The sequence below is a fragment of the Varroa jacobsoni genome, unplaced genomic scaffold (assembly GCF_002532875.2).
Source record: "Varroa jacobsoni isolate VJ856 unplaced genomic scaffold, vjacob_1.0 scaffold_729, whole genome shotgun sequence".
Classification (NCBI taxonomy): Eukaryota; Metazoa; Arthropoda; class Arachnida; order Mesostigmata; family Varroidae; genus Varroa; species Varroa jacobsoni.
The window spans coordinates 69,084-94,986 of NW_019213631.1; the positions used below are offsets into that span (position 1 = coordinate 69,084).

Below are 25,903 nucleotides of genomic sequence, written 5' to 3' on the forward strand. Positions count from 1 at the left end.
AAAAATTGTTTTTGTGCAACGGTTACATTGATACTACGCATCTATTACCGACACACCTGCGTACAGATATTACCATTTTTGTCCCATATCAGGCGTCGCGCAAAAATATACCTTATCAGTATATTATGATTTATTTCAGGGTGAACACGATAGGATCTTCTCTATTCGACGCACACATTTATTAAAACAGCTATCGACCGTACCCTATCATGGATGCAAAATCTTTTGTGTTGTAGTATTACACAGTTAAGTTATACTGTATACCTTATGTACTATGTAACCTGAACGTCGTCTGTTGCTGAAAGGTTACAGCCGTCTTCTTCCTCGTTATTATTTCCACGAAATCTCTTCGAGTCTGTGATTTAAAAAAGCTAGCATTATCATATCATTAACGTCGTCAAAAAACATTTCACCAGCCTACAAATTTACAAAGCCCTTCTGTCGAATGTCGGCGCATGCTTGATGTTTTTAAATGAAGATGGTGCCTATAAGTTTCGCTGATTGAGCCAACGGCGCTGGTTAGCAATCCTCTATGAAATAAACCTAGTTAATATACGAAGGTGGATAAACTTCAATAAGCAATTCAGCACCGTTGATCTTCACAATGTTAAAACCCGATATTGTAAGAGTGATCGCTGGTTGGTTGTGAAGCCTTAAATAGAAGTACATGTCTAATTGAAGATTATTTATAAGCACGAACGTAAGGCCTATTAGCAGTATAGTCAGTCTATAGGATTGATTTTGGCTATTCTACCGAACGTCTTTTTCGCCCCCTTTGTAGGGCACACAGCGTGTCCTAGCGCCCATTTGATGCGTCGACTTGAGGCAAACTCTCAGAGAGCTTTAAACCTTAGGTTCATTCTCTCCCCAAATATGCGCGGTGTGACTTCGTTCGATTAATAGGCTTTTTCGTCATAATCATGCATTCGATCTCATTTGGATAGGGTTCTACGGCGCATTAGCCTTGGCAGAGTTCACTCTCTGAAAAACAGGCGATGAATAGTGGATAGACAACACATCTTCGAAGTAGAGATTACCTATATATATATATATATATATATATATATATATATGTATCAGACGAGTGACAGAATATATTATATGTAATGTCACGCGTATCTAAGAGAAAATCATTATAAATATGCTTTTCGTTATCACTATTTAGGTAGGCAAACATAATCTAGATAGTCTAGAGGAAAAAAGTAAAGGCCTCCTGAGCAGCTGGATCTGGGACTAAAGGTTACACAGTGGTGTGATCATTTTCAAATGATTACCTTAAATAGGCTTGGAAAATTTCAGTACCTATTTCATGTGTGCCTCAATACGAGTGCCTCAATGGCAATTGACCAGTCAACATTAATATTACTATAGCCCACCGAAAACGAATTAGAGCTACTTCGAATTAGGTTTGTCGTGGCTGCATCTGATTTAATTCAATGCAATCTAGCTGATCTGATTGTTTCATGTCTCTGCCGTGCTCGAAGTGTTTTCGACCTTCGTTGGCTGGAAGGTCACGTTCAGATTTGTTACGATGAACCGCCAGTGGTCCGTAAGCGGTTGAAATGCACAGCAGCAAATGACAGTCCGCCATCTGGCCTTTCATCTTGCATATTTTATAGCTATAACAACAAAGCAAAAGGAAAAGGGGAATAGCGAATATCCGATTGATGACCCGTTCGACTGAGTGTTACTACCCTATCTGAGATAAACAAAGTTTTCTAAAATAAATCTACATTAAGTCTACAAGTACTTATTATCCAAAATGGTCATCTAAATCCAGCCATCGATGGCGATAAGTGTCGACGACAGTCTATGCCGTTGTCGGCGGCTATCGTCGAAAAAGGCGGCCAAGCTACTTAAACGCCAGGTAAAGGTTACAGGATATTACAGAAAATGCATTTCTATGGGCTGGGTTGATGATGTTTTTTTCCAACTAACGAAGACTGCTGCATTCGTAAGTCAAGGTGCAAAAGACACGTTTTTTTTTCGAATACTCGGAGCGAGATGAAGAGTTAGTAAGATCTGTGTAAAACGCGAGCTCAGGGAAACAGTACTTCGGTCGGGTAGAGATAGGAGCAACTTTTATCAGTGTGCTTCGCTAAGCTGAAGGATATGACACTTCTGCCGTTATCGAGCTTGTGATACCTGGACTCAAAGCAAACTCATAGGAAAAGCACCAGGCCCTAGAAATAACAATTGAGTTTAATTTTATTTGCTCCATATTCTTAGCAGATCAATACGAGCGAACAACATACGTCACTCTTCAGAGATAAAGCTTTGAAAATTAGCCCGAAACCAATATTCAACGCTTAGCACTATGAGTAGATATGGGTGGGATGTGACTGCTTCGACCCGAGTTAAAACACCCCGGTTCTCCAAATGGAAGGATCTATTATTGGTCGAAGAGGATGAGGTACATAAATGAAATTCTGAAGTTGAGAGAGAGTGAATAACTAGTCCAGTGGCATAATTCCTATAGCTTCGATTTGCTTCCATGTTTTTCGCCATAGCGTATGTAGATTACTGTTGTCGATCGGAAAGGTGTTGTCCTGCTTCCCTTAGGCCCAGTGCCTAAAGTCTGATAACTGCGTATTGGCCTCGATTACTGCCAGGACCAGGACAGCCTAGACAAGACGCATCGTCCGAGATAAAGGGAACATTTCATTTCGGCTCCTATAGTTTCTCGGCTACAACAATGAAACAATGGTAGGAGAAAGCGGTTTTATTTGCAGCTAGCTCCTTAAGCTATCCCTATGAAAGCAACAGGAACAGCTCACTTGAAGATTAGTGACGTTTTGGGCACGTATCGGGCAAATCTCGTCGTTCGATGAGTCAATGGAGAATACTGCGCGCCACACATCGAACGAGACCTATACACTCGTCTGAAAATACAGAGGCACTCATTGCGTGCACTCACTCAATCTCGTGAGCTGATCAAGTATATCCGAAGGATAGTTCTTACCTGACAAACACATGATAGCACATAGTAACTCGTAGTCGCCATCTTTTGATGATCTAATCTTATAAAATAACAAGATCAGCTCGTCTTACACATAGCGTCCAGGAAATTAGGCATAGGGCAACAACATAAGCACGAAGGTATATGGGTTACTCTAATCTGTTTCTATTAAGGAAAGATCAGTTTTGAAAATGTATTATATCAGACGTTCGACATTTGTGAAGGCCAGAAATTCAGTGAAATTTGTGTAAGGATTTTGATCCGATCCGACTGTAGAAAGTGAGACGGCTCGGGTGTGCAGTAAAAGTTTTTTGAGTGGTTCAAAATAACAATAGCCAGCTCTAAATTTAACCGCAGTTTTGTTTGTCGTAGCGTTTCGTTTTCCAAGACAAGTTGTAAACAGATTGTGTTTCATAAAAACCATTACATTGAGCTATACGAACGCTAAAGGTTACGTGAGCCACTGTATTTCCGCCATATATTAAAAATGATGCGATTGGAAATGAGTAACTTGAAGATGAAAAATGAAGAATGACATTATTGCAGTTCTCCCGAACTTTCAAGTAAAACAAAACTTTTGAACGGGGCATTCAGCTTTTACTTTATCAGGCGTGAATATGGGGCAATGCCATATGTATCTTTAACTGCTATCCCAAAAAGTTGACAAAATATCATAAATATGCTTTATGCAATCAAATAATGGAGCCTTTGGTGAATTCACTGACCTAGCTTTATTTCCATTCGAAGGGCTACTACCAACTGTCGCGTTAACTCGATGCTCATCAACTGACTCAGACTTCTAGACCATCTAGAGCAGAGGATCTTATAATGATTTTTCGTTTTGTTTTTGCCTGAACTACGAACAGATACTGTGTTCTTATCATTGTTATACTAGATTATGTTTGTCATTCGCTACATCTGAGGAGCGATATCAACTAGAGGGCCTCTTCATTTTAAGGAAGCATTTCGAGAGCTCAACGGGAAGCGCTAGAAGTTTGTACAGTATGATTATCTTTCAACGCTATAATTAAAGCATGCATACTGGTCTATAAGGTTCGCCTTATAGGATTGAGTGACACGCAATTCAAATGGGATTATCTTCGAGTCGGTGTTCAGCGTCTCTGTGTTGAAATTTCAACCATGTTTGTTATGTAATTGGGGAGACCTAACATTCAGTGTACTTCTTGCACTGATATTTGGAATAGGACATGACAAAATATGTCCGCAATTACGGCAAAGTCGTACGGCAAAACGTACTTCGCGCTCGTTGCACGCGATATACGTATGAGCATATAATAAACGTCTATTCGAATGAATTTATTTCGCTAGATTAGAGCGGCGCAAGCTTTCTTTTTAAATGTAGGCTATATTATTAATCGTAGAACTGAAGCCCTGAAGGGTAACTTTTGGGTTTCTGTAGCCACACACACACACACAACAACTGCGTAGGCCATATGAAGTCACCGACATTTTCAACAATCACTTATGTACTTAAATACTCACGTAGATGGTGAAGCGGTTTGCTTGAACCTTAAGTCAAAGTTAAGCCGACTGAGGCAACAAAAAAGCGTGACAGAAATTAAACTGTGTTCTTATAGCATGCAATACAACTTTTCGTATAGCTAGGTATTACCGATGCAATCGTACACTACATTCATATAATCATACAAAGAGTAGGTGATAGTGAGCATATTGTAATTATGATAAATTAACTCTTTTTTTGCAAGGCTTGCAAGACGAACACAACGAAACAGCCTTCTATCAGCATTTTTAGGTATTCCGGTCGAGCGTAAATGATGGTTATTACCACCGGTCGTCACGTGTATATATGGCTCCAACCTAAAACACAGATTACGCCAAACAAGCCGCGCAGCTACAGCATATTTTGCAATAACGAGATTTCGGTTTAAGCATTTTCTCAAACGATACGAAATTTCTCTCGCTTTCCCCCAAGGAATTGCCCAAGTTGGCACTACAAATAGGTGCTGCACCACAAGCAATACCGCTTCCAAAAGATTGTCATTGCAAAACCTTTCCCTCGTCTACATATCAGCTTCACTATCCAGCGTCCCAAAAGTTCAACTTCAACTTCGAAGCTTCCCTAAAACGAGTCAGGTCGCAGACCTGTGCACATCAAGCCCTGTGCCTATACAGGACACTGATATATGAAGGCAGAAAGCAGTACATCAAAGTCGTTCGCTTGCGCGCCTAACAGCTTTTAACTAGGAAGAAAACGTCATGTATAACTCTGTCCGCTAGGGCAGCGCCGTTATCCGAGACGCAAGCTGGCTGAATCCATGGTTGAGGGAAGGAACAACAATAGCTCGAAAGCTATAAAAGTACTGAATAGATTCTATTCTTTACGAATATGCCAACGTGCACGATAATTCGAACGAATGCTAGTTATCTTTTCCCAATTTCGAGGTCTTTATTAAGCAATCATTTCATGGGAAGTGTTCGTTATTGTTATTACTGTCGTCTGCTCGAAAATCGCTCTAATTACTGGACGATTAGAGTTTGCTATTAGTGAGTCCGATGGGTTCGAATTTTCAAAGGGAACTTAAAAGATCTATTTAGAGATAAAAAAAAAAAAACTACGAGTTACTGAGCTAAGAAAACAGATGAGGCATATGTACCAGGTGCTGTTTGGCCTGCCAGCGTCCTATCCTTTGGCAATTTAACTGTAACAGTCGAGACGAAATGATATTCCCTCGGCGTTGTCCCGCACATAGTCGTCCATATGGCGGACAAAAGATGAAATACTTTTAACTATATTTAAATTGAGCTCTTGCTTATTTTTAACCGATGAAACAGAACGTCTAGGTAGCTTTTGTCTTTCAGTTAAAAATGTCTGATGGTAAGTTTTGTCGTTTGTTCCGCCTGAAGTTCTCATAAAACGTACAAACATTTGTCAGTGTTTTACAAGCCAGAAACTAATTAAGGAAGTTCATTTATGTGCTCGATTCATTTTTCCCAATTAATCTAAATGGAGATAGATAAGACCGCATGGAGAGGCGAACTGGTAGCGTTTTTAGGTCTGCTGCTGATTGTTAGGTATTCCGTTCAGGTTCTGTACACGGCTTTTATAAACGAGTCATCAAACTGCTTTAGTCTGCGACTGAGCTCATATTCAACGAATACAAAGCTAAGCTGATAATTTCAATCATTACCGCCTAGTCGTTTGTGTACTTTACGTTGAAACACAACGTCGTGCTGAAACGGTCGTTTCCATTCACTACAGTTGCTATCGGTTAATGCATCTTGATGCGTCTAGTGCGGGTAAGCTAGGTCAGCTGTGGGTTGACAAGCTTAATAATAATCACCCGGGTTACCCCACTTGTAAAACGTTGCCGTTTGTCGAAAGTGATCACAATCGAGTTTGAAAGATCGATTTAAGCTGGCCAGGGAAGAAAGGACAAGTAAGGACTAGGCAGAAATTCTACTGAGTCGCAACGTACAGCTCACAACAAAAGCTAGAAACAAAGAAAGCAACAGATATCAAGGTCGTCGTAGTCGTTGATGTGAGAAGCAAGCAATGCAATAGCAACGGTGGAATGGCGACTCGCGAAACGGGCTGGTTGGCAATATTGCATTTCGATGAGCTATCGAACCACCGCAGCGCCTGATAAGCGACAGTGAGAACAGTTGTCTTAGTATTTATGGTAGTAGCTACTTTCGAGTCAAGCATAGCAGACGGAACCGAGTACCACACACGTCCTAATAGAGAGCTACCTGGGGGTGTCAATAAAGGTAGGGCTTAACAGAAAGCCTGTCAGGCAAGATGGTTGATTCAGCACATCCACTGAACCGTGCTTGTCAACTAAAGTGAATACGGTATTGTCGAAGCAACAGGAAGCACTGAGGCTTAGGTTACACCTGTGCTGTTACAGTACTTCAGGATCTATCCTGTATGTCGAGGATAGTAGGACACGGGCGGTAGCTAGCTTTGGTTATTCGTCTATAGCCGACTGGTTGTCAGGTTGGGAGTGACCTTGGTGCAGTCTTATCAGGCCAGTAAACAAGCAGAAAGAAAGAACGGATTGTAGGAACGAGAACGACTAGAAAAACAAACGGGAACAAGGGCCAGATTCACCTTGAAGCAGTGGCCTAGGTCGCATGCACCTAATACAAACAAGGACGTAGACAATCTGTACTACGAAATGATTCGAGGTATCGGCACCTAGCAGCGGGGAAGGTCGCGAGAATGGCTAGCGAGTGACAGAACAATATGTAATACAGCCTTATAATGAACGACTTAATAAATCGTTGATAACCTGCAGTGACATAGGCAGGCGTATGAATACACAAATACTATGCGTATAATGCAACACATTCCAAATCAAATGAGGATCAAATAATGTGTAACCTAGTATATGCCTAACGGATCTACCGTGTGGGATCGTAAGGCGCTAGCAGAAGCGTAACCGTATCTCTGTGTCAAGAAACGACACCGGGATGGTATACTGACAAGGCAAAATAATGGTGGGAAAGTGGACTAGGGCAGACCAAGACTGGGCTAAGGCATTAGCATAGGAGCTGACACCACCACAGTCGAGTTATATAACAACGAGAAACAATGAAAGTCTGGCGGCGGCCAGCTATTACAATTGTTTATGAGCGTCCTTCAGCTCTCATCTAAACTCTGCTCTCGTTTATTGAAGCTTTCTGGATGTTATGTGCATATATACAATGAGCAAGCAGAAAGCGAGCCATAGTAATAGTGTGAAAAAAAAACTCAAACCACATCTGTCTGAGCGCATTCCTCCCCGACACCTGCAGACGTATATGGGCAACGTTGGATGGAATAGAATTCTGATATAAACGGACATTTTACTAAAAAGTGTGATTGCCAAGAGAGATTGCACGAAGGCGTCTTCAGGTGTGACCATCTGCTTTGGACTAGCTGATTATAATGAGAGCCTGACTTAGTGCACCACTGCAGTAGGCCCAACTTAGTTGCAGGTAAATCGTTTAGCAGAAAAGCTAAAAGGTAGGTTCCAAGAAAAACACTTTTAAACTGTAATGTTCATGAATGATCTTTTGTGAGTTCTTGTGATCTGCAAAATATTCACTTAAATTTAAAATTTCAATGGCGGGCAGTCTACCACGAATCGCTGCTTACTTCAGAAACGTCAACCGCTTCAAACAAGAACTATGTGCAGGAAGATTCGTAACACCTCGCTACGTCTACAGGTACCGAACGCGTAATTGGCTCTAGAATAAATTTCCGTACTTTGCTTTTATATTTATAGAATAAACTATACCCGTAACGCAAATCACACGCTAACAACGACGTTAGGATCCAGTTTGATACCTGTGTATTTTTCAGTTAAAAAAAAAACTATGAGTCGGTTACAGACATGGATAAATGCAGACACATTTGAATCTACCGAGAGCAGGAAAAACGAGAAGAACATATGACAGCCATCCTTGAATATTAGATATATGTTCTACATATTTGAAGGATTGTGTAGACGTGGCTTTTTCATTGGTCAAGCTAAGTGTGACGTTAGCCAATATATACAAACCAAATCTGATCCTACACATTAGCGTCATTTAGCTTGACACTGCATATATTATATATACACATTTTTTTTTTACACTAGGTACAAAAAAATGGCATCTTGAATCATTTTGATAAATTTGAGTTCTTTAAGTCCAAACTCTATTGTGGACAAACCGGTTTGCCCCTTAGAAAATATCCTCCGATTTTTCAAAAGTTGCATGAATAGTGACAATGATGTACACCCTCGATTTCAGAAAAAAAGAGAAGTTTAATCTCGGTGGGGATTTGTCTCACATTAACACATTAGGTAATAGCTGGCCTTTGCTCCTAGAACCCACAAGTTTTTTGCCACGATGAGCTTGTTTTAGATGGAATTGGCTTCTTCTAATACAAGAACAGAGAATAGACGCACGTCCACTACGTTAAACAGCCACTAAAGCGTGTTTGAATTTTAATGCCCCGCTCTGTATATATAAATGAAAGCAATAAACAATGTGGGTCGAGAGATCAGTAATGTTAACGATAAAGAAATTATATTTCATTTACGGTGATTATTGCGTGACATTAATAGTGAAGTATCCGCATACACATAATGTAGCAATTTAACAAATTTTGGGTTAGCTGAAAATCATAGCAGAAATATTTTAAAATTGACATATTAGGTCGTTTACTCTTGGTACAATTGACTCTAACAATTCTGTCGAGTCTTAGGTCTCGCTTAAGAATCAGGTCTTGGTAGTTGGGTCTATTTTGGTGCGAGCAAAAGTGCCTATCTTGAGAACAAAGCGCGAATCATTACCGTTGCTACCACGAAAAAAAACACCTTGAAGCTGTTGCGAATTCCTTTAGAAGCTAGCATACATACAAAATTTTAATATTGTAAGAAAAAAAGGACCGCCAGCTTTATACTGGTAAGCAAGCTTAGTTGAAAATTTCCGTTTCTTTATATCACTGCCTCTATGAATGTGGACAGATTGCTCGAAACAAAAACGTAATCATGTAAGCAATTCTCTATTCTGAAAGGCGGGCGCAATGCAGATATCCTAGTTTATTAGATTATATATTCTTTATTTAAACCAGGTATTGCTCGGGACCGCATGTATATTTTAGTATTTGATTGGTTAATTTCAGTGGCTGTATTGCCATTTACGCAAACTCAACGAGATGCTGCCAAACTCAGTGACCGTAGCCTAAATGCAAATACTATGCCGATGTCAGGGGGTTCGCATGGGGGCTGCCCGTTTCATCTAAAAATTTACCGAGGTAGCGTTTTATTTTGTGTTTTACATTGTCCGTTTGTATCCAATAGACGAACTCTAATACTTTATTGGTTATTGTACGTTGTCTGTTGTTCACTAAAGAATTATTCTGTAAAAAGAGAAGTCTAGAAGCGTCTTTCTCCGTTTTGTAGTTATAGTCAAACGATCTTCCCGAGTGAAGTCCGAATATCGGTTGATGGTTTCGGCGAGGAATGTCCTGAAGCCGAACTAATCACTGTCGATGGACAACAACGATGTTAGATTATGTTTCGCACTGTAGAGCCTTTACGCCCATATGTGATAATTAATTGGCTATTACGCTGCCGTCATCATGAAGTTCGTCATTGACTAAAAGCGGGTCCGCGGCATGAACGAGCACCAATGTCGAATGTTAGTGTGTGTTAATATTATTTCCTGCCGTCGTCGAAGTCTGTATTCAGTGGAGAGAATTTCAATTCACGATCGAACTTCATCTAAACTAGCATGGTACGCGATAGCACAGCAGAGCTTCGTAAGCGTAAAAAAAGTTCCTAAAAAGTGAAATGTACGTCAAAACACGTACTAAAAAATCTGTATAGAAAAGTAAAGCTATCGATTTTTATATTTTTGACCTTTTGATCACATGTTTGCGAACAAGATCTTCTATTATTTGATCGTCTTAATGGCTTCTATGTGGTAATTGCTTTAGATAAATTGCTTGCATGTGAAATTAATTTAATAAAACTAAAGAAATATAACCGTTTTAGGCGTAAGACTTAACTATTGTCGTTATTGCATTGGTTTCTGCATGTGGGTTGGGTTGTTGAGTTTATCTACTCGCGATTTTTCCGCTATGTCGGATCATACAAACGTGACCACTATAGTAGAAATCGTCTATCACAAGGTTTGGCAGCAGAGAACAAAAAAAAGCTTGCAAACTTCGCCAGCACTTACACGCGTACAAACGTTGCTGACGAACTTATCCCATTTAAAATCAGGGTATACCCGTCCGCATTTAGATGTCAAGCGGTCAAAAAGTGGTTTGCAATACCCCAGTCGCTTTTATTCTTCGGCCGTAACCTTTCCTTAGAAAGGAGACTTTCCGGTGAATCTGGGCATGCTATACCAGTCTTTTTTTCTCTATGACGCAATTCTAGTTCGCGTGCCCGCCCTTCTTTCCTTCACTTGAATCTATGTCGTAGGGATCGCTTAGTTAGAGTCAAGACGTATTCTGCTAGCGCGAGTGCTTTCATTGTTAGCAGCAGTTTCCGTAGGAAGATACGATGACACGCAGGGGGCACAGGCTTTACGTGGACAGTGTCTGGTAGCACTAATGGTTCGAATGTTACACGTGCTGTTCATGGCCATGGGTTTTCTAGCATGACTAGCTGTTGCCATCTAGACTAGGTTCAGAAAAATGTCTTTGAAAAAATCTGTGCTAAAACAGCCCTGCTCGAAAAAAGGTACGCCGTCGGTCCTGTTACGTATTCAACTGGGGAACTAGGTTACTAGTAAAACAGGTTCGAATTGCAGTGCAATATTTACCAGTTATGCCATCACCATCATTATCGTTTCCTTTTTAATTAATTTATTGTTCATTTATTGCTCGCTTTACTTGTCGAAATTCGTATTGGGGCGTGCGAAGTGAAATAGCCCCAAAACGTACAAGAAAAAAAGATGAAGGATTTTTTTTAAAAAAGACTGAAGACGCTGGTAATTCCGGATTATGCAGACGTTAAGCCCGTGTTATATCATTGCCGATGCTCGTTGTGATTTATATGACTCGTAATTGCAGGGTCCAATTGAACATGGCAGAACAAAACCATGTTCTTGTAATAGAAAAGAAAACCTAGCGCCGTTGTTGTGTGCTTGTCGCGCGCTTGTCTTTCTCGCTTCTATCAGATAGTGACTATAGGATGACTTTATGATAGCTTAGGATAAAGTTCCACTGACCTCTGGCCAAGGGCCCAGAGATGTTAATTTCAAACCCTTTTCATTGGTTCCTGGTACCGTTCTATGCAAGTGCTCTGATAGGCATTCTCACCCACCACAGCCTGACCTACCTGGAGAACCTAGACTGAACTAGACGAGATCACCCTTGGGTAGGGTTACAGCCAGTAGGTTGGGTAGGGACAGTTAACTTTTAATGGTGTTGCGTAAACGAATCTGAATTTGTATTCAACTGCAAACGATAATAAATGTCGTGTAATGAATAAACCCATATAAATTCGCTTTATTTTTATTACAACTCCCTTATGATTGGATTTTTCTTCGGCTGGCACTTATTGGTATGAGAGAGTTTACCTAGTTGCTTTGTATGTCTCTCCTAAAATAATAGACCTGAATAGAATCAACGCTATTGCCATAGATTGAAACCTTAATTAGACGGATGCAAGCAAAGATGCAACAAAAAATTGCGCTCTTTGTTTAACAGTCGTACGCGAAACGTGTAGTTTAAAAAAACAAACCAGTAGGTATGCGCTATAATAATAGTAAATAAATAGTAAATCGTCTGTTCTGGATACCCGTAAATAAGACCTTTTTCTGTATGGATAGCTGTTGTGTAACACTGTGTATCTGTTTGATCTACGTTCTTGTCGCTGCCTCAGTAGTGAGAGCTTCGAAAACGGGGATAGTGAACGCACCGCAACCTTCACCTTGGACATCAGCGACGACGAGAACGGTTCGGCGGAGAACTCTCTCACGGCGACGAATTCAGTTGATCAGAACTCAACCCTGTCCGTAGACTCGATGAAAATGAAATTTGGTGGAAGCAACTCTAAAAGACATTTCAGGTTTGTCTATTTGCGTGTCGTCGATAAACTGCTTGATCGTTTCTTTAAATACAAAATATTCTTCTGCGCAGGATACGCATATAAGTAGAAAAAAAAAATCAGATTACTGGTCACAACAACGCCAACAAAACAACGTTCGATTGTAAAGGAAAGGTGAGAACTGGCAGTTAGTCCTCTACAATTTCGATAGATTCGATAACAATTCGAATGTGGAATGGACTCTAGATTGATATTGTCCTTTGTCGACATGTCTCAAGGCTGTCCGTTTTTTCAGCGCTAGCTGAACCAGCGTCCAAAGGCTCTATTACAAAGGCTCATTCAACTAAGTGACAGCTACATCAGTGGCAATTTTTCTATAAAGATATCTCTATAAGCATTTGAGTTAGACCGTAAAAAAATTATCACCTAATAACGCTGTTGCAGCTGTTGTGGCAGGGCACGATACAGATTGCGTTGGATGAATCTATGTAACTATGTTATGGATTTATCTCGATCACGTCCTGTAGGGTAAGACTTTTTCAATAGCTTAAGCGAATCTTTTCGACCATATTTTCGTTTCGCTTTCTGTTCAGCTCGTTGAACTATTTAGCCGTTGTTGTAAACCTGTGACAATACACAAAAACGCACGGTCGACTACATACACATGTGCATTTAGCCGGGATACTAATTAAGATTACAAGGATTATCAAGGGTTTTGCCATGATAATGATGTTCGTGCTATGAGTGATAAGATTTGCGCCGAACGGCGCTAGGTACCATGTGAAGCTTCACCGATCGAGATCCTAGTCTAAAGTGTAGTACCGCCAAAAAGTTGAACGCATAGGTGCAAGAGACGGTTTAGCTCCAAACGGCGACCAATATGAATATCACCAGACACATGTTGTTTTGCTCATCTATGCACCGGTTTCTGGATGATGGCGCTGTCGTTGCAACGCCGTTTATCAAAAATAGAACCGCATCGAGCTGGATCTCGTTGAACTTTCGATAAAGTCTTAGTCCTTCTGTGACTTCTGTGTATGTTTACGAAAGCTCGTGTGGGTGCGGGTGTATTTATGCCTGTTCCTGCTTATAATTGATTCTGTTCTTGTCACTTCTCATCATCTTCACTTAATAAACTTCACCTGCAGGATATTTAAAGTAAATGACCACTAGAATGAGAGCAAGTCTGGAATCGAGAGTGTCAGCTCATTTCGTGCGTTGTCACACGCATCACAGCAGCCCTAACGACATTATGGGGAATGACCGGAAGCTAATTTCGCGCTCGAGGTGTCCTTTCCCATCGTTCCTGTAAGAGAGTGCTCTTTTCCGGTGAGCGCGTGTGCCTCGCCTTGAGCTGCTAGGGAAATGCGCTTTAAATGGCCGCTGCTAACAGTGCTTGCTCACATCATTGTGGAGCGTCTTAATATTTACGCAGCGCATAAGTCCTGCTCGTCAATGGCTGTAGGGTAGAGAACACGCTCCAAGGGACACTATCACCCTCTGCTGTTGCTGACGCCAGGTTGAATAGTGGAGTCTGCGATAGCGACTGGACGCTGCTAGTTGTTGAATCGTCAGCGAGGGAACAGCATGCGGCCAAAGTAGGAATTGATGTTACCGTATTGTCTTGCCTTAAATTGTGTTATTGTTTAACTCGATGTGCTCATACTTGAAAGTCATCAAGCTTCTCATGCGTGATTTGTCGATAATATATAGCTGACACCTTTGGATGCGTGGTTTTCATGGTCCTGCAAAATGGAAAGGTGTGCAAACTGTGCGTCTAACACGGGCGGATACGGATCTGTTCTTAATCACTTATGTATTATTTAGAGCCGTTTTTTTTTTGAGTGTTTTTCAATCACGTTATGTACACATAACTCTCCTAAGGACTAAATCATCTAAAGCAAAAGCTAAGCTTCGAAGACTAATCAGCAATCTCTTGAGAGGAAATTAATCTTTACCGTTGCTGCCCAGATTTCTGTTAATGAAAAGCTCACCATCGGCGTAAATAGCAAACTTCAGAAATGCTTGCTGTTTGATTTCGAAGTAGAAAGACATGCTGTATAGAAAATGTTTTACTAAGGTGTTTAAATTGCAAAGCCCATTGCAATATTTGTGTTATTATTTGCGGCTTTTCTTAAAGATATACATCTTTGAGCTTTTCTTCAATTTATCTGTTATTTGTAGAAGTCAACACCGTACAAATATGTTATCGACCATAACGCCTGGTCGCCTGACCTATGTATAGATACATCCGCTTTACGAATGAGCGCCTTTTCGGCGGTAAGTTGCTTTAAATGGCGCGTTTTATTAGCGGTGCAACTACCTCGTAACTTTATCCGATATGGTGGATTGTTTTTAATACCGCAATATTTGTGTTTTTTTTTTTTTTATCTATATCTATATCTCGGCGCTTATGGGAATTATCCTCTATGAAGCTATTTTTCTATATTATCACTTTGATATTACCGTTAACATAATAAAATTTTAGCGTTTAAATACCCTAAATGAATAACAACTTTTGTTTAATAATGTTAAATTTTGCAGAAACAATTTCCATAACGCAGTTTACTTCGGCCTTCGGTTTATCACATACCCCACTGGCCTTCCCCGAGGGTCGATTACCTTTGCCAATTTAGCATCAATAGTAGAAGCAGCAGCAACGGTGAACGTTCTTTGACGGTTATGACCAGTAGATATATTGGTGATGTTTATTAGTTAGAATAGTACCCAATCTCTATTATCACTGATAGAGTAGAATGGTACCACTTCATCACAGGATAAAGTCTCGGAATAGTTTATATTCAAACTTATTCTATCACCAATTAATTCCTTTAATTGAACCCTGTTGTTAACCAGAGTTCAACGAAAGTAAAACCGTTCTTAAATAATAAAAAAACAAAACGTCTCTTTAGGAATATAGAGTAAGAGAGAGGTATAAATTTAAAAAAGATTCTTGAAATAAAAATGAATCTCTGCGTCCATAGGGTTTCCGCACCTCTCCTATAGTAACCCTTTGCCATGAAGAGACCTCGTAGAGTCTCTAACAGAGCTACCTCAGCGTCATAATACGATTACTGGTTGTCGAGCATCACTCGCAGGTCTGCAGTAGTCTGATAGTAAAAAATCTCTCGACATTTCGTGTCAAGCTCTGTTTCTCTCGTCGAGAGGTACTGTCGTTGTAGCAGCTGTTGCAGGGTCAGTCAGTTCTCTTATGGGCAGTCTCCTCTCCGATCACACCATGGGCCTATTTTCCTTCTCAACCTCGCGTGACACCAGCGGCAACTACGGCTGCGACCAAAAGCGCCACCTGGGTTTGGTGACCAGCTGAGTCCTGACATGTACTGAGACGACGCTGCTGCAACGGCGGGCGATGGCGCCCCCAGTACCCATCATAACCAACGGAGTCTGAGCTTCTTACAAGTAACTTCAACGTTCAAAGAACGATCTTATTGCGCATGATCACTTAATACGCACAAAAACAAGGATTAGTAGACAAAGCTGCAGTGAGTCCATCAGTGAGAGGTACTTAAAGCCCAAGTCAAGTTTATTTTACTTGCCATAAGGACCCGCTTAGTAACAGGTCAAATGCAGATTCGATAGCGGACAACAAAGCAACCGAAAAACTGTCTAACCACAAGGATTATTTTAGTGCAGTGATTTTCTCATGGTGGAAGACGGATAAGGATTCATCGATTCGTCCCTACGTCCGTTTTAAAGATGGAAGAAAATGCCTTTAGTGGAAAAATCGTTGACCGCATTGGCGTCCGCCTGCCTGCTGCTTAGCTCTTACTGATCGTTGAACGCGGGGCTTCAAGGCGCAGAAGATCTAGCAATGCTTTCCGTGCCGCTTCAATAGCGGGTTTCTTGCTCTTGGTTGAATCTAACCTTTTTAGCAACGAAAAATATTTCAAGTAGGAAAATGTTAATACGTCCTAGTACACCGACACTGAACTGTTATAAGGAGCTATGTATACGATGAAATTGTCGCCGCATTGGTTGAGCTAACTTTCTAGCTAGCCAGGCCACCATACGTGTGGCATATGTACCTTGCACTAACTTCTCTTCCGATTGCAAGTTCTACTGGGTGCCCCGATGCCAGTAAAAGACAATGAGCATAACCATATATTTTTCATCTGTCTGTCGACTGGCCCGACAGTACTATACGAACTGTGTTTTATCTGCCGTTCTCACGAACTTATGTATTCGTGCTTGTGAAGCAGAGTGGAATGGTCAGTGACAAGAAAAAACAACAAACAGAAGTGTTATGAAGTAGAACCGTATTAGAACAAAGATTACATAAGAGACGTCTTACCTGGCTGCTGTCGCCGGGCCACCACTATCGGATTCGCTACGCGTAAATTAGTCAGATATACTTCTACCGATTTGGTGTTATACGAATGTTTTTATCTAAAACCATTCTTACACGCTATCGTTGTTATTTGTCTGTACTTTCTGAGTCAGGCGACCGTTACATTCTTGACACGGTCTTCTTTACCCTTTGCAGAATACCAACCGGCTGGTAGATCAGTGTTCCCACTATCATCAGAAGCAAAAGTGACTATTTCCGTCGTGTTTTGGGAAAAAAAAAACTATTGTCTTGTGGGGGCAGGCGGTCATTTTCGTGGAATATTGACTACTATAATACAAAAAACGAGCATCTGATTAGTTAGTGAGCCAAGCCTTCTCGCTGATTATGTTCATTCCAGCGGAGCGAGACTGACTTGCAGGCGAGGATGCTTGGAAGAAAATGATGAAAAACTGTACAGCGTTATTGTGAAGATAGCTTCAACGACAGAATTGTGTGGATTTGATCCTTAGGGATAGATCCAACGCGTATCTATCGCATCATATCAAGATACGGTTACGAAAATACCACTGTGTTTGTTGCTCTTGATAAATCTGTAAGGAAATTATATAAAATGTTCATCGATATTTCTACTCAAAGAATCAAATGAACAGAGAAGATAGTAGAGAGCGAAATATCGTCCGCTTTTTTTACGCGCATGGCGCCTGTTAGGGGTGCCCCGAACAACTGCAACTGCAATGGGTATTTGATCCTTTTATGTGTAATAGCTTGCTGTGCAGGTAGTGGATAAAAGTAGTCTTCTAGGTCGTAGAAATGGCAATGCATATTTATTTTACGAGTCCAGAATTAACAGTAGTTACACAATTGTATTTCGACGACCGCCATAGGTAATGGTGCAAATATGCATACACAGCATACTACAGATACCCTCGTGCATAAAGACGAAAATTAAGAACGTAAAACAATTACTTCCAAACAAATAAGCTAACGTTCTTGTACAACAGTTCGTATTCGCTCGTTCACTGAATCGGTAAGGCCTTACGTGTTAAACAAACATTAAACGTGTGCACTAATTTTTTTTTACAATTTATCGAAAGCTTTTAATACCTAATTCTTTTTTTGCGTTGTGCTTCTCTGTGACTATTCAATTTAATGCATCTAGGCAGTCAATGTCTGGAGTGCACCTGAGCGCCCAGGACGCGGAATCCAAAGGAAATGTCCTTAGCGGCAGCGGTCCCGCAGGAGGCAAGGATTTCATTCTAGCATCGCCGGAGCAGTTCGTCACCCGCTTTGGCGGTAACCATGTGATAAATAATGTACTCATTGCAAACAATGGTATCGCGGCCGTGAAATGTATGCGTTCAATTCGACGATGGTCTTACGAAATGTTTACCAACGACCGGGCAATCCGCTTCGTTGTAATGGTTACACCGGAGGACCTCGCCGCAAATTCTGGTACGTTCTTGATTTATGCGGTCTAATCGGCTTGCTTATATGGCGCATGTCAGATCTAGTTTTTCTAGGCGGTATTAATTGAAATGCTTTATTGCTTCATTGAAAATGGGTGGTACAGGAAATAGCTTCGAGCAAACTCAGCTTTTTCGAGTGGGAACAGTTCCAAGTTTTACGTGTCCTTGATAATGACAGTAGAACAATAGATAATAGAACGAACCAACAGGTACCGGACCTAACGAATGTGGAAAGCAGACGTTTTTCATCTAACGTCTTTCCTTACCGCTTGCCATGTTGATGTGATGCGTGACAGAGTACATAAAGCTGGCCGACCACTGTGTCCCCGTGCCGGGCGGCTCGAATAATAACAACTACGCCAACGTTGATCTTATCCTGGACATCGCCAAGAGTGTCGGCGCTCAGGCAGTGTGGGCCGGATGGGGTCACGCATCCGAAAATCCTCGTCTACCCGAACTGTTGGCGAAAAACGGCATTGTGTTCATGGGACCACCGGAAAAAGCTATGTGGGCACTGGGTGACAAGATTGCCTCGAGTATCGTTGCTCAGACAGCAGATATTCCCACACTTCCATGGAGCGGATCTGAGCTCAAGGCCGATTGGAATAAGGATGAAGGACATTCAGCGAAGAAACTGCGCATAAAGCCTGAGCTCTACAAAAAAGGCTGCATTGGTATGTGCCGTCTAAGATACTTTTTGATGAATGCATTAAATAGCGGAAGTTGGTAGTATAATTCAATATGATTTGGAATTACAGAACAATAAGTAATCTATAAAAAATGTCCTCTTCTCTACGCAGTTCCTAAATTTTGTTAGTATTCAGTTTTCTATCCCAATAAAAAACGATTCCAAGTTCCGTCTCAGAACGGATAAGGATAACTGACAAAGAGGTTTTGTCTACTTTTCGAAATTGTTTTCGATAATCATAATCTAAACAAGGTAATTCACTTTGCAGAATATACAAATCGAGTGTTTCAAATAGTTACTTGAGCTGATATTTAATATTAAATTAACTGTGATTACCTTTTGATCTTTACGATTGCTCACTGAATTCTGTTTACAGGCAACGTGGACGCTGGTCTCGAAGCTGCTCAAAAAATCGGATTCCCTATAATGATCAAAGCTTCAGAGGGTGGTGGAGGAAAAGGCATCCGTAAATGTGAATGCGTGGACGACTTTCCATCCTGCTTTAGACAGGTGCAAAGTGAAGTTCCGGGATCACCAATCTTCATCATGAAGCTAGCCACCAACGCGAGACACCTTGAGGTACAGCTGCTGGCCGATAACTATGGCAATGCGATCTCGCTCTTTGGTCGAGATTGCTCTATTCAGCGGCGTCACCAGAAGATCATTGAAGAGGCGCCTTGTGTTATTGCGCAGGATAAAGTGTTTGACCAAATGGAGAAGGCTGCCGTCCGATTAGCGAAGATGGTCGGCTACGTTTCAGCCGGTACTGTTGAATACTTGTACAATGAAGATGGCAAATTCTATTTCCTTGAGTTAAATCCGCGATTGCAAGTCGAGCATCCATGTACAGAAATGATCAGTGATGTGAATCTGCCAGCGTGTCAGCTACAAATTGCAATGGGCATTCCGTTATATCGTTGTAAAGATATCCGCTTGCTGTACGGAGAAAATCCATATGGGTCATCCGTTATCGACTTTGATGCGCCCCAGCACAAGCCGCTTCCTTGGGGCCACGTGATTGCAGCCCGAATCACTTCCGAAAATCCAGACGAAGGATTCAAACCTTCGGCCGGGGGTTTGCAGGAACTCAACTTCCGAAGTAATAAAAATGTCTGGGGATATTTCTCGGTAGGCGCCTCGGGCGGACTGCACGAATTCGCTGACTCTCAGTTCGGTCACTGCTTCTCTTGGGGAGAAGATCGGGAAGAGGCTAGAGAGTAAGTATGCGAAAATTTGAAATTCTCAGACGAATCAGGCTACACACGTTCCATCATAATTTCAGTATTCAAATCAATCTCTGAAGTAGCGTTTTCAATACTTTTAATTTCAAATACATTCATTGGCATTTTCAGAAACCTGGTGGTAGCCCTTAAGGAGTTATCGATTCGGGGCGATTTTCGCACAACTGTTGAGTACCTCATCACATTGTTGGAGACGCAGGCATTCCGCGAAAACTCCTTCGACACCGGATGGCTTGATCAGATGATAGCTGAGAGGGTAAAAGCAGAAAAGCCTGATATGATGCTGTCGGTAACCTGTGGAGCCCTGCACGTTGCCTACAAAACCATCCGCGAGAATCTTGTTGGCTTCCAAACAGCCCTTGAGAAAGGGCAAATTTTGCCTATGTCAACACTCAATAATACCTATCCTGTCGATCTAGTTTGCGATCGAGTGAAATACTCAGTCGACGTATCGCAGAGTGGGCCTAACACCTATTTTCTCATAATGAATGGCACTTATCGAGAGCTGGAGGCCCACCAGTTGTCTGATGACAGACTGTTGATCAGTATTGACGGTTCGTCGTACGCGACTTATATGAAAGAGGAGGTTGACCGTTACCGAGTTGTGATCGGTAACCAGACCTGTGTATTCGAAAAGGAAAAAGACCCTTCCGTTTTGAGGTCGCCTTCTACAGGTAAGCTCTTGCAGTTCCTGGTCGAAGATGGTAGCCATGTTCTTGCCGGCCAGCCCTACGCCGAGATTGAAGTAATGAAAATGGTCATGACGCTGACTGTCGAAGAAACCGGCGTAGTGTACCTCATCAAGCGACCCGGCGCAGTGCTGGAGGCTGGGGCGGAGCTCGCTCGCCTTGAGCTCGACGACCCAACTCGTGTAAATAAGGCTCTTCCTTACCAGCAAGGGTTCCCCGATCCGAAGGAAGATCTTGGCCAGAAATTTGACAAGCTCAATCAGCAGTTTACGAGTGCCAAATACGAGCTGGAGAACATCCTCGACGGCTACGTCATTCCCGAGCCGTATTTTTCGCAGCGCGTGCAAAGCTCACTTGAGGTGTTCATGAGAACTTTACGCGATCCCCAGTTGCCCCTGATGGAATTGAAAGATATAATTTCGAGCATATCGGGCCGTATTCCCCCACAGGTCGAGAATAATATTCGTCAGCTAATGAAAATGTATGACAAAAACATCACCTCCATGCTGGCACAGTTCCCGTCACAGCAGATTGCTTCGGTTATTGATGGCTATGCAGCCACCCTGCAGAAGCGAAGTGACCGGGACGTATTCTTCCTTACCACGCAAGGAATCGTGCAACTTGTGCAAAGGTTCGATATGATTCTTTTTTTTAGATTTCGTAGTAACTTAGTTAGGTCAGGTAATGCACGCAAGGTTTAAATTTGCTCCAAATTAGATTACCGTGACCTTCTGGCATTAACTTGCGGTAAGCGCATCGGCGTAACAAACTCGCTACAAACGTTGCAATTTATCCTATACATTATGATGATTGCAGGTACCGCAACGGTATTCGAGGCCGTATGAAGCTGGTGCTCCAGGAGCTACTAGTAAAGTACCTCAGCGTTGAAGCAGACTTCCAGAATGGCCAGTATGATAAATGTGTCGCCATGCTACGAGAGAAGCATAAGGGTTCGACAAAAACTATTGTAGACAAGATTTTCTCGCACTATAACGTTCTTAAAAAGAACCATCTAATGATCAAGCTTATCGACCATCTCTGCCTACACGAGCCTGGACTCACCGACGAACTGAGCACGACGCTAAACGAGCTTACGGGTCTGAGTAAACAGGACAACGCACGAGTAGCCTTGCGAGCACGTCAGGTGCTCATCGCTACACACCAGCCCAGCTACGATCTGCGCCATAATCAAATGGAGACGATCTTCCTTTCTGCGATCGATATGTACGGACATGATTTTTGTCCGGAAAACCTGCAGAAACTAATAATGTCCGAGACATCGATTTTCGACGTGCTGCAAGACTTCTTCTACCACTCGAACCATGTGGTGCGTAAAGCCGCCCTGGAGGTGTATATTCGGCGCGCGTACATCTCGTACGACCTCACATGTTTGCAGCACCTCGAGTTAGCGAGTGGTGTGTGCGCCGCACAATTTCAGTTCTTGCTGCCTAGCTCTCACCCGAATCGGTAAGTTTATGTTAAACTGTGTTAATAACAATAACCAAACTTTAATAATATTAACATACCTGCTGAGAAGGGCTGTTCTGCTGAACCGTTTCGTCTTTCTATCTGGCACATTATTTTCTACATTGTTTTTTTTTGTAGATGCTATTGCTAATCTAAACGAAAGAACGGACGAACCTTTTTACTAACTGTACCTAACTCACGACCTAATTGACCCGCTGTTCAACAGGCAAGAGCTGTAAAGAGTGTAGGTTTCTAATAGGTATTAGAGCTTCGGTATTATATGTGTTCATAATCTCAGGTGAGTTGTGAGTAGAAAAACACGGTTTGTCCCATAGTTTTCAATTCGATTTTCCTTGGAATATCATCGTGTGTAATGTTCAGCTCCTATCTGCATTTCATGTATCGAGTAATAAAAATTTCCCCTTGAAACACCTTCTAGTTTAGTTGAAATCAGTTTGCTTTGGATTTTCAATTTTCGGTTCAAAGTAGAGTTATATTGTAGATCTTTCGTTTGAGGTTCAGTTTTCTAATACGCTCTGTGTTTCTGTTAGGCGAGCAAGCCTACCTCAAATAACGAAACGGTAAGTGCTTCGAAATGGTTCCATAATCTGCGTGCTTATAACTCCTTCAGTTTTCGAAAGAAAACTGACCAATTACTGCCCTTCGTGACTTGTGTATTTTGCTTGTGCATGTTTACACGATCCAGTGTTGGAAATATGACGAAATCCTCAGTGGGTATCGGTTAGACATTGAACTACATTTAATACATATAATCTTATAATTACCCTTGATGAAGAATAATTAACCTTGTACATATCTGCAACTACATTTTTTGTACCTCTTCGTATTCGATCAGAAAGCGATGGAACATCTTAGTGTAATAATGTACACTAATTGTTCTAAGATATATATATATATATACGCACATGTATATATATGACATTACTACTAGTTCGTATATGTCCGACTGTCGGCTGATCTCTCTCACAGTAACTACATAGTAGCCATCTTTAAATAACTTATCGTTCGTGCTTATTATCATTGGTTATTGTTGAGGTTATTAGTTTGTAGAGCTTACGGATATTTCCATAAGCAAGTACTTGCACGGTAGTAGTTCTTGCTTGGAATTCTCCTCAATTGCGTTGCTATTTTTTGAAAAGGTAAATAGATTTACAGTTCCGTCACACAGCACAAGGCCAAATGCGTGACACATATTGCCTTTGTCAAATCCTAATTTCAATACTCGATTATCGTGCAGCTTATCCAGCCTCGCAGAGCAGGAAGATAAGACGGTATGGGAGGACGGGCCCATGCCTGATTTCGATTCGCAGAGAGTTGGGGTTATGGCAGCATTCAACAGCTTTGATCAATTCGTTAGCGATTTCTACAACACACTCGACCTGCTTTACTTTACGCCAGTAGCAGAATTCTCAGGTAAATTTATATATATATATATAAAATTTATTTTTTATAAAATTCAAATATTCTTATAAAATCTTTCTAAATAAATATATATATATATATACTTGCTGCTGAAGTACATGTAATATATATATTTCAACAGGAAGTATGTCGTATGTGAGGATTCGAAGTGTCACATGATCAAACTTGCAATTGCTTATTCGCGAAAACACGAAAAGATGGAGAGTTCGCCTTGTGCAAGTTCGAAAAACAGGTTCAATTCAAAGTAATTCAAGTATCAAAACGCCGTATATTAAGCAAAACCATTTATTCATGCTGCCTTTTTCACAACTCACATTTTCGACAGGTCGCGATAGAAGTTCGGGTTCAGTGTCCGAGGCTAATGTCGAAAATTCCAACGAACCTTCGGAACCAATGAATATAGTGACAGTGGCCGTCAAACACGAAGGTGAACCAGAGGCCGAACTCAAGGAAAAGTTTTACGGGTTTTGTCAGGCACGAAAAAATGACCTCAGGGAGCGCAGGATCCGAAGGATCACGTTCTTTGTCCTGCAAAACGGAAAATTCCCACAGTATTTTACTTTCAGGTAGGATTGTAGGTCCAAATGTTCTTGTTATTGTTTATTTTTTATTGCTATTATTGTTATTATTATTTCATTATCCTTGCTGTCTCCGCCTTAGTATTTTTAAGTAGCCTAAGATAAATAGATGAGACTAACTATCTGATATCATCATTACAGACATCGAGATAACTTCCGTGAGGATGCCATTTATCGGCATCTGGAACCGGCGTTAGCGTTCCAGTTGGAAATAAACCGTTTACGAAACTACGATTTGGAAGCTATTCCCACTGCAGCTCTAAAGATGCATTTATATTTGGGCAAGGCCAAGGTACCCAAAGGACAGGCTGTTACCGATTATCGGTTCTTCATTAGGGCAATTATCCGGCACTCGGACCTGATTACAAAAGAGGCCTCCTACGAGTATATGCAGAATGAAGGTGAACGGCTTTTACTTGAGGCAATGGATGAATTAGAAGTGGCCTTCACCCATCCGTTCGCCAAAAAAACGGACTGCAACCACATTTTCCTCAACTTCTTACCCAAAGTTACCATGGACCCACTAAAGATTGCCGAGAATGTCCGTCTAATGGTGCTGCGTTATGGGCCTCGCCTGTGGAAGCTGCGCGTTCTTCATGCTGAAGTAAAGATGAGCATTCGACTTCCAGGCTCAGGAGGCAAATGCGTGCCCGTGCGCCTATTTCTTGCCAACGACAGTGGATATTTCCTTGATATCTACGTGTACAAGGAGGTCATAGATCCGCATATGGGCATTATGCGATTCGAGTCCTGGCCAGGTACTAAACAAGGTACCTTCCACGGCCTACCAATATCTGCCCCGTATGTAACGAAAGATTACCTGCAACACAAGCGTTTCCAGGCTCAGTCCAACGGCACAACATACGTATATGACTTCCCCGACATGTTCAAACAGGCGCTGCATCGTCTATGGGAGGAACATTGTGCTATGCACCCAGAGATGGAGGTGCCTAGCAACCCCATAGAAACCGTTGAGCTGGTCCTTGATTCGGAAAACAAGCTTGTCGAGATGAAGCGTCTTGCAGGAGAAAATGACATTGGTATGGTGGCTTGGAAAATGCGTCTGTTCACCCCCGAGTATCCTGATGGGCGGGACGTAATTATCATTTCTAATGACATAACATTTCTTATGGGAACTTTTGGCCCGCAGGAAGATATTCTGTTTTGCAAGGCATCTGAACGGGCTCGCCAGTTAGGAATTCCACGCCTGTATATTTCAGCTAACTCCGGAGCCAAAATTGGTCTTGCGGAAGAAATTAAGCATCTATTCAATGTGGCCTGGTACGATCCCGCTATCCCTGACAAAGGCTATAAGTACCTATACCTTACGCCAGAGAACTATAGAAAGGTGGGTTCTTTTCACTACCTTTAGGTAGTCTAAGTGTAAAGCATTGCCAGTATTCTTATAACTACAGCGCGTATTTACAGATACACTAAAAGATATATAAGTGGTCGTTTGCTAATTCGGCACTGTGTTTGATGTTCTATCTTAGCGGGTATAACGCAGGGGGGCGAAAATCGATATGAAATTTAAGCCACCTTTAG

At 41.6% G+C, this 25,903-nt stretch overlaps 1 protein-coding gene across 5 annotated transcripts in view; it reads left to right on the forward strand.

Annotated features, from left to right (window-relative positions):
- ACC (acetyl-CoA carboxylase) overlaps positions 1-25,903 on the forward strand; it is a 39,816-nt gene that overhangs the window by 10,518 nt on the left and 3,395 nt on the right. Inside the window, exons 3-12 of one of the 5 annotated variants that reach the window (XM_022837825.2) lie at positions 12,313-12,498; positions 17,946-18,238; positions 18,549-18,926; positions 19,317-20,157; positions 20,293-21,501; positions 21,687-22,337; positions 22,889-22,918; positions 23,596-23,771; positions 24,106-24,346; positions 24,500-25,706. In XM_022837825.2, the coding sequence (XP_022693560.1) occupies positions 12,313-12,498; positions 17,946-18,238; positions 18,549-18,926; positions 19,317-20,157; positions 20,293-21,501; positions 21,687-22,337; positions 22,889-22,918; positions 23,596-23,771; positions 24,106-24,346; positions 24,500-25,706 (5,212 nt within the window). Of the gene's footprint in view, positions 1-12,312; positions 12,499-13,886; positions 14,076-17,465; positions 17,525-17,945; positions 18,239-18,548; positions 18,927-19,316; positions 20,158-20,292; positions 21,502-21,686; positions 22,338-22,888; positions 22,919-23,595; positions 23,772-24,105; positions 24,347-24,499; positions 25,707-25,903 lie in introns of those variants that run through there. The other 4 variants (XM_022837826.2, XM_022837829.2, XM_022837828.2 and 1 more) reach the window with 4 other exon arrangements.